General features: G+C 33.3%; 1 protein-coding gene across 1 annotated transcript in view; it reads left to right on the top strand.

The window, feature by feature from the left end:
* UNC13C (unc-13 homolog C) overlaps positions 1–8,899 on the top strand; it is a 350,422-nt gene that overhangs the window by 142,001 nt on the left and 199,522 nt on the right. The window contains exons 11-13 of the mRNA XM_025038961.1: positions 203–271; positions 1,919–2,008; positions 7,806–7,934. Coding sequence (XP_024894729.1) covers positions 203–271; positions 1,919–2,008; positions 7,806–7,934 — 288 coding nt within the window. The remainder of the gene's footprint in view (positions 1–202; positions 272–1,918; positions 2,009–7,805; positions 7,935–8,899) is intronic.

The following is an 8,899-nucleotide window of genomic DNA, read 5'->3' as shown; positions in this document are numbered from 1 at the left end:
AAAGAGTGTGAATTTGGTGTCGAAGAGGACTGAGTTCAAATTACTGCTATGTCACACTAGCTTTATGATCTTGGACAAGTCATTGATATATTTGAATCTTCTTTTCTATAAAATGGGGACAATAACTCATAAAATTTTGTAAAGATTACATTTAGAATGACCATTTATTTACATTCACCAATTTTGTATTTTCTTTGTACAGAGAGAAAAATTTATAAAACTACTGGACCAGTTGCACAACTCTTTAAGGATTGACCTGTCAAAGTATAGGGTATGTGCAAAATTATTTGCCTGAATATTGTAAAATGTTGTGTTTGGCTCAGATTTCTTGTCATAGTATAAAAAATTATTCACTATGTAATAGAAAATTAAAAATTCTGATTACGGGATATTGAGTCCTACTTAGTGTCTGCTTGCTTACTTAGGGTCACTACAAGGGTCCCCTAAGTAAGCAAGCAGATGTCCCTTGTTTACGTACCTTGCCACACATAAGCCTACAACAGTACTGTGTGTATGTGTATATGTGTGTAGCTTAATTTTTATAATTATTTTAATAACCATCAGGTTGAGTGGCCCTCAGCTAATTTATGAAGTAGACATGTGGCCCAGTCCTAATCTTGAAAGCTCATCCTTCGTAACTGAGATATCCTGATATTTCTGCAGCTTTTGAGATTCCTACTTGGATTTACTGCTTAACACACTCATTCTAGATCAGTAGAATGTGCTTTTTTAAAGCTGTCCACCGAGAGTTCATTGTCAGCAATTCTGTACTTCACCTCCAGGTGAAACATACACAAATGCACGCACACACAAATATTCACACGTGTGTGTAAGTGTAAATACACACATATAATTTTAGTCATAAAATAGTTACAAAAAATTAGGTACAAATTTAAATTACAAACAAAATTATAGCAATAACTATTGTATTCTTTAACAGTTTATCCTGAACATCTTTTTATATCTGCACGTAGATATTTCTCCTGTATTCATTTTTTTAGTGTCTTATTGATGGATATCTTAATTGCATGTTTCTGGAAATTATAATACCAACTTTTGTCAAACTCATCTTTCATATTAGAACTGAAGCCAACACTACAAGAAGAGAACCACTATGCCATCCAATGAAAGAGTTACTGAAAGGCAAGATGGGCCTTGAGTTTACCTCATTTGCTGTCATTTAGGCACTCAACTCTGCTCTAACTCATGAATAGCTAAAAGTTACCTGTGGTTTCCCCAGTAGCTCTTTAAAAAGCCAATCCAAAAGCATGTTAATATGAGAAATTTCCCAATGTTAAAATTGTTTCTTAGACCAACAGTTTCATAATTATACCTTTTCCTTTTTCTTCCAAAATTCAAAACATCTGCATTTTCATATGACATTTGTCACCAAATCTCATTAACAGAAACCTTTTGTCAAAATCCACAGTACTTCAGAGAGACACTATGCAATGCAGTCTAATTTTTTACCTTTAAAAAGTGTATTTTGGATTCAAAGTAAATGTAGCACATATAAAACTTCTCAAAGTGTTTTTGAAAAAAATTACCCATCTTGAGAAAACTATAAACAATATTTTCAAATATATGCTGTCTTCCTCTCTTTTAGTGGCAAAACCATTTTATGAACAAAGATGAATAACCTAATAACATTGCCTTAATAACATTGTTTTGTATATTTTTATTGCATTGTGGAAATAAATAGAATATAGCTTTCTAAGACTAAGAAGAGCGTGTTTCCAAATTGTTTACTTTCTGTACTGTTTTATGATAAAAATATAGTAAGAATACCATAGAGATATTTTTTTAATTTTTATAGTTTACTTCTCATTTTCTTTCACATAAAGCTAGTTTTAGTTTATTTTTTCACTGGAGACTTAATGCTAATAATTTACCCATTTTCTGTTTCCTAATTACCCAGGAAAACTTTCCTGCTAGCAATGCTGAAAGACTGCAAGACCTGAAATCAACTGTTGATCTGCTAACAAGTATCACCTTTTTTAGGATGAAGGTACTTTATTTTATTTCTGTCATTGTCTTGGTGTGACATAACACATTTCTTTCCTGGTAAAGTGTAGTTTTACGCTTCTTTTTTTTTTTTCTTTATGGAAGGGTAAATGACTTACAATATTACATTAGTTTCAGATATACAGCATAGTGATTCGATATTAATATACATTACAAAGTAATCATCATGATAAGTCTAGTTTCCTTCTGTCACCCTACAGTTATTATAGTATTATTGATTATATTCTCTATACCAGGGGATCCCGACCCCTGGGCTGCAGACTGGTACCAGTCTGTGGCCTATTGGGAATCATGCTGCACAGCAGGAGGTGAGCAGCTGGCAAGAGAGTGAAGCTACCTCTGTATTTTCAGCCGCTCCCCAGCGCTAGCATCACCGCCTCAGCTCCACCTCAGATCATCAGGCATTAGATTCTCATAGGAGCACTGGTCCTGGGTGCCACAAAGTTTGGGGACCACTGCTCTACACTGTTCATTACACACCGCCCCATGACTTATTTATCTTAAAATTGGAAGTTTACCTTCCTTAATTCCCTTTACCCATTTTACCCATTCCCTTACCCCTGTTCTTCTGGCAACCACCAGTTTGTTCTCTGTATCTATGAGTCTATTTCTGTTTTGTTTTGGTAGTTCATTTTATTTGTTCTTTAGACTTCACATAAGAGCAATTATATGGTATTTGTCTTTCTCTGTCTGACTTAGTTCACTTCGCATAATACCCTCTAGGTCCATCTATATTGTTGCAAATGGAAAGATGTCATTCTTTTTTTATGGCTGAGTAATATTCCTCCCTCCCTACCTTCCTCCTTCCCTGCTGCCTCCCACCCTCTCTTTCTCTTTCTCTCACTCTCACTCTCTCTCTCTGTGACATTTTCTTCATTTATCAGTGGACACATAGGTTTCTTCCATATCTTGGCTATTGTAAATGATGCTGCAACAAACATTGGAGTGTATATATCTTTTTGAATTGGTGTTTTTGTTTTCCTCAGATGAATATCCAGAAGTGAGATCACTGAGTCATATGGTAGTTCTATTTTTAATTTTTGAGGAACATCGATACTATTTTCCATGATGGCTAAGCCTGTTTACATTCCCACCAACAGAGTACAAGTGTTCTTTCTTACACCAACATTTTTTTTTTTTTTTTTGGCTTTTTGATAATACCCATTATAACAGATGTGGAGGGACATCTCATTGTGGTTTTGATTTGCATGTCCCGGATGATTAGTGACGTTGAGCATCTTTTCATGTGCCTGTTAGCCATCTATATGTCTTCATTGGTAAAAAGTCTATTTAGGTCCTCTGTCCATTTTTTAATTGGATTATTTATTTTTGTATTTAGTTATGAATTTTTATATAGTTTGGATATTATCCCTTTATTAGATAAATCATTTGCCAATATCTTCTCCCATTTGGCAGGTTGCCTTTTCGTTTGGTTGATGGTTTCCTTTGCTATACAAAAGCTTTTTAGGCTTCACCTTTCTCTCGAACAGTACTGTTCAACTTTATCAATTAAGCTTGGTGCCTTTGCCTAAATTAAATGAATCTTCCTATATATGGTGTGTTGAAAAAGAATTATCCTAGAAACAAAATATTCTGATACATTTGGCTCAAATTTAGTTTTAAATTAAATCCATCTTAAAGCTCTCAAGTAAGTGGACATGGTACTTAAAAAAAAAAAAGTAGTTAACAATGTTAAATGGAAATGGAGTTTACTTCTCATTTCAGTTTTAACTCAGATATCTTGCTGACTTTTTCCTCACAGGAGAGTAGCTAATTCTTAAATTTACCCCAGTTGTGGCCACTTCTGTTTTTAGTGCTGGCAATGTCTACATAAGACTATATTTGATGGCTTAATTCATTAACATTTTTAACTATTATGTACCAAACTATGCAGGCATTTCTTTTTAGGTGTATCTCCTCTACTTTAATAGCAAGTTCTCTGCAATCATAGTTTGGCTAGCAGAACAGTTCGTGTAAAGTTTTTCTAAAACTACTGGGCAGGCTATTGACTAAATATTTTTGCTCCTGGAAAGAGAGTTTTATGATGTTTATTTAGAAATAATATTTTCTTTTTATTTTTTTCATGATTGTTTACACTAGAAGCACTAAAAATGGTACTTTATAACATGAGAGGAAACAAAATTATACTATGCCAACAATCATTTAGATTCTTTCAAGTTCAATTAAAACTTATTTGGTTTAAAATCACAATTAAATTGAGTGACTGGAATAAATAGAATTTATGTCAATTTTGTTCTACCGGCAGTAGCTCTTGGAACTGTGTGTGGAAAATGATAGTGAGACCCAGTCCAGATTCAGTGGAAAAGTTTACAAGCTGACAAATGATTCCTGCCATTGTTCCTGAGAGGGTGGAGAAATGGGAGTGAGGCTAGATAGCTTAGCCTAAGTGTCATATATCTAATTTACAATTCCTTAGTCACCAGCCTTGCAGTGTTTAGAAAATAAAATCTCCTCAAACTTGCAACTCTTCTTCCCCCATCCTGAGTACCAGCTGATGACCTTGTTTTCTATTTCACTGAAAAAACAAGAGCAAAGATAGAGAGCTTCCTCAAGCTCCAACCCCAAGCTCCCACCACCCACTCCATCTACCTACTTACCTATATCTGTGTCCATATACTCTTCCTTCTTTTTATTACTATTGATTCTGTTCTAGAAAAGGCTATCTCTAGAAAAGGCCATCTTTTCCACTTGTACAATTGATTTTATCCTTCCTTGAGTACTAAAACATAGGTTCAGCAATCCTCTTCACTTGCCTGAATTATCAAATTTTCCTTCTCTACTGGACATTCTCCATCAAGAAACAAGCTATTAATCTTCCAATCTTAAAAATGTTTATTGACTCTACCTTCTTCTACAGCTGCTGTCCTAATTCCTCTTTACTTTTAACACCAAAACTCCTCAAAAGTCCTCTTTACATTTTCTTTTCAATTTCTTTACTCCCGTTAGGTTTTGAACAAATTTCCTCTTACCATTTTTTTTTTTTTTTTTTTTTACTACAGACAAATTCACTTTTCGTTATACAGATCTGCTAATTTTGACTACAGTCAACACACAGAACAGTTTCGTAAGCCTCTAGAATTCCCTTGTGCTGCTCCTTTACTGTCAACGCCTCTTCCATTCCCTGGCAACCACTAGTCTGTTGTTGTCTACTATAGTTTTACCTTTTCCAGAAGAACATCATGTAAATTAAATAATATGCCATGTAACATAACACCTTGGCTCTTCGTCCATCTTGTTGAGTATGCTGACAATTTATTCCTTTTAATATTGTGTATGTACTATGGGCATTTGCATTGTTTCCAGTTTGGAGCTATAACAAAACTGTTAAAAATATTCACATATATGTATTTTTTAGTGTAGTTTTCACTTTCCTAGGGTAAATACCTAAGAGTGAGGTTCCTGGGTCATTTGGTAAGCATACATTTTACTTTACAAGAAATGCCAAATTGTTTTTTCAACAGTTGTATAATTTTGCATCCTCAGCAGCAACATATGAAAATTCCAATTCCAGTTGCTCTGCACCTTTTAGTGAGACTCTTGACATTTTCCATGCTTTTAATTAATTTTTTAGCCATTCTAAAATATCCTATTGTGATCTTAATTTTCTCTATTAATTAATAGATTATTTTTTCTAGATTTGATTTGCCATCTAAGTTTCTTTTATGAACAATCTGTTGAAATATTTTACCCAATTTTGTCGGGCACTTTATTTGCTAATATTTTCTCCATGTCTGTTCTTTGTCTTTTCATTCTCTAACAGTATCTTTTGTATAGCAAATGTTTTTAATTTTGTTGAAACCTACTTTATCAATTTTTCTAATTATGGATAGTCCTTCTGGTGAAAGCAAGTTCACAAAAAGATTTTCCTGTGTTTCTTCTAAAAGTTCTATTTCACCTTTTTATATTTAGTCCAGTGTTCCATTTTGAGAGTTTTTTTTTTAAATAAGCTGTGAAAAATGAGTCAAGGATTTTTTTTTTTGCATATGCATGTTTAATCATTCTAACACTATTTATTGAAAAAAATTATCTTTTATCCATTGAATTGCATTTACATCATTGTAAAAAAAAAAAATCAGTTAGCCATATTTAGCTCTATTTCTGAACACTATACTGTTCGATTGTATAAACTTTCACCATTACCATACTGTCTTTATTACTGCAGCCTTATGGCAAATTGAAAAATTAGATAGTATGAGTCTTCCACCTTTTTTCTTTTTCAGAATTGTTTAGATGATGTTAGTTCTTGTTGGAATTTTGATTGGAATTGCATTAAATCTACAGATCAATCTGGAGAGACTGAAATTTTAACAGTATTAGATTTTCAAATTTGCCCTTATTTTTTGATAAAGTCTAATCAGACTTTTACCCCATCACTTCACAAAAATGATCTTGTCAAAATCACCAACCATTATTTTGCTAAATCTAGTGGTCAGTTATCAGTCCTCATTTTACAGTGTTCAGTATCACTTAATATATTTCATCAATTTTTCCCCCAGGAAATTCTTTCTTCTATAGATTTCCAGGACACCCCTCTTGCTTAGTTTTCCTCCTATCTCACTGGCTGCTTTTTTCCAGTTTTCATTGATTTTTTATGGTCTTCACTGCTTTGTTCTTTCTCAATTGCCTGATGTCATAGGGCTGGAATTACCCAGGTTTATTTCTTGGACCTATTCTCTTTTCTAACCATGCTCATCTAGTCTTGTTTCTTTAAAATTCTTCTCTAAGCTAATAGTTTCCAAATTTATCTCTCTAGCCCAAACATCTCCATTACTCCAGACTTATTTACCCAGATTTCTACTTGAAATCTATTTGTATGTATAACAATCTTCTCAACCTTAACCTGTCCAAAACTGAGCTTGCGCTCTCTCAAGCACAGCCTTGCTGACCTAAGTTTTGGCCAACTCTACTGTACAAGTAACTCAAGCTAAAACCTTGGAGTCCTGATTCCTCTCTCTCACACACCAATCATAGTCAGTCAGCAAATCCTGTTAGCTCTTCCTTTCAAAATCGTCAGAATATGGTTTCTTACAACAGCTCCTAGGTTACCACTATAGTCTAAGCACTGTCTTTTCTTGACTGGATTATGGCGCTATTCTCATTATTGGTCTTTTCATTTTTCCCATAGCCCACCTTAAGGCAGCATAAGAGAGATTTTTAAAAGATAAGGTCATTTTGCTCTTCTGCTCAGTTTGATTTCTGCCCACCATGCTCAAAGCTAAGGTTCTTACAATAGCATATATGAAATCTTTCCATCTGGCCCATCCTCCTACTTCTCTGAGTTCATATACTATTGCCATCTTCTGTGTTAATTCTCTTCCACTACCTGCTATCCCCTCTTCTCTGTTTTATTTTTGTTTTCAACATATATCATCATATAATATATTTGACTGATTTATTATCTACTAGAAGTTAGATCCACGAGGAAATAGATTTTTAGTTCTATTGTTCATTGCAGTATCATCATTGTCTGGTATATAATAGGTGATAAATATTTGTTGAATGACTGGAATAAATGAATGAATGATATGATTGGTCACTTTAAGTTTTTCTGTTCGAGTATTTACAACTATGATCATTTTCACTGAGTTGTCATAATAGAAACTTAAAGTGGATATTTACACTTTTAAAACATTTCTAAGACCACATTTTTCCTGAACATAGAAAAATCAACTAAAAGCATTTATTGAGTATTGTTTGACTTGTTTACACTGGATTACAATGTTCTACTTTTGAATTTAAGCAAATAATTTGCCCATCAGGTTCTGGAACTACAAAGCCCACCAAAGGCCAGCATGGTGGTAAAGGACTGTGTCAGAGCTTGCCTGGATTCTACGTACAAGTACATTTTTGACAATTGCCATGAACTCTATTCCCAGCTAATAGACCCGGTAAGAAGAGATATGTGTCTACTTTGTTTTCTAATGTCCGTTTCCATAGGTTTAAAATGACAATAAATGGGAAAATATGTTCATTTAATTTCACGTTAACTGTTGGCTTTGAGAATTTTCAAATGTTTTCTTTACATTTGAACATCACTTTTATATACATAAAATATTTCACTCTTTACAATAACTTTTTATAGTAAAGGTGTAAGTAACTTTATTATTTTTCAAGTTTTTTCAGGTAAGGAGTCAGTTTTAAAAGTTTTTTTTTTTTTGCGAGAACACTATTTTAATATTGGTATGTTTGAATATCTTTTCACATGTGCTCAGTGAACACTTCAGTTTTATTTTCTGCAAACTGCCTATTAATCTTATGCTGATTTTTCTCTTGGCTTGCTTATATTTTACTTATTAATTTGTGGAAAATCCTAAACTATATTATGAATATTAATCCTTTGTTGGTTATGTGATTTCACATATTACTTCTCTCTTTATATTTGTCTTTCTATTTCATCGAAGTTTTCTAATGCATGCTCTGATTTATATATTGGTATTACTTCTATAAAACTGGTGTTTGGGGATGGCTTCTTAAATGTATCTTTTGCCTATCTATTCTCTGAAGAATGCAGTTGCTCCTGTAGATATTGAAAACTGCAATTACTTATGGAACTTTCTAGTTACTTTGAGTGAGGCAGATTCTAGAAAGCATATTTTGAATGAAGGCAAGTAGGATTCTTTTCAGTTGGGTTTCAAGTTAGGTTTCTTATGTCATTAAATCTTTCTGGAGTCACTGATTCCTTAGCCTAATAGGAAAAAAAAAATTAAAGCTGATGTCTGTCATTGTATAAACAAAACAATATATAACCACATACTTCGTTCATAGTTTGTTTAGCTTGTAATTCGCGCTAGATGTGCTCTAGCTTAGAAACTTGGTTCTCTGAGATTTCTTAGAATTAAATTGTCTCTCACTA

This window comes from Pteropus alecto, unplaced genomic scaffold (genome assembly GCF_000325575.1).
Source record: "Pteropus alecto unplaced genomic scaffold, ASM32557v1 scaffold86, whole genome shotgun sequence".
NCBI classification, from domain to species: Eukaryota; Metazoa; Chordata; class Mammalia; order Chiroptera; family Pteropodidae; genus Pteropus; species Pteropus alecto.
The sequence above is the reverse complement of the archived record's forward strand: the minus strand, read 5'-3'. Positions and strand labels throughout refer to the sequence as shown.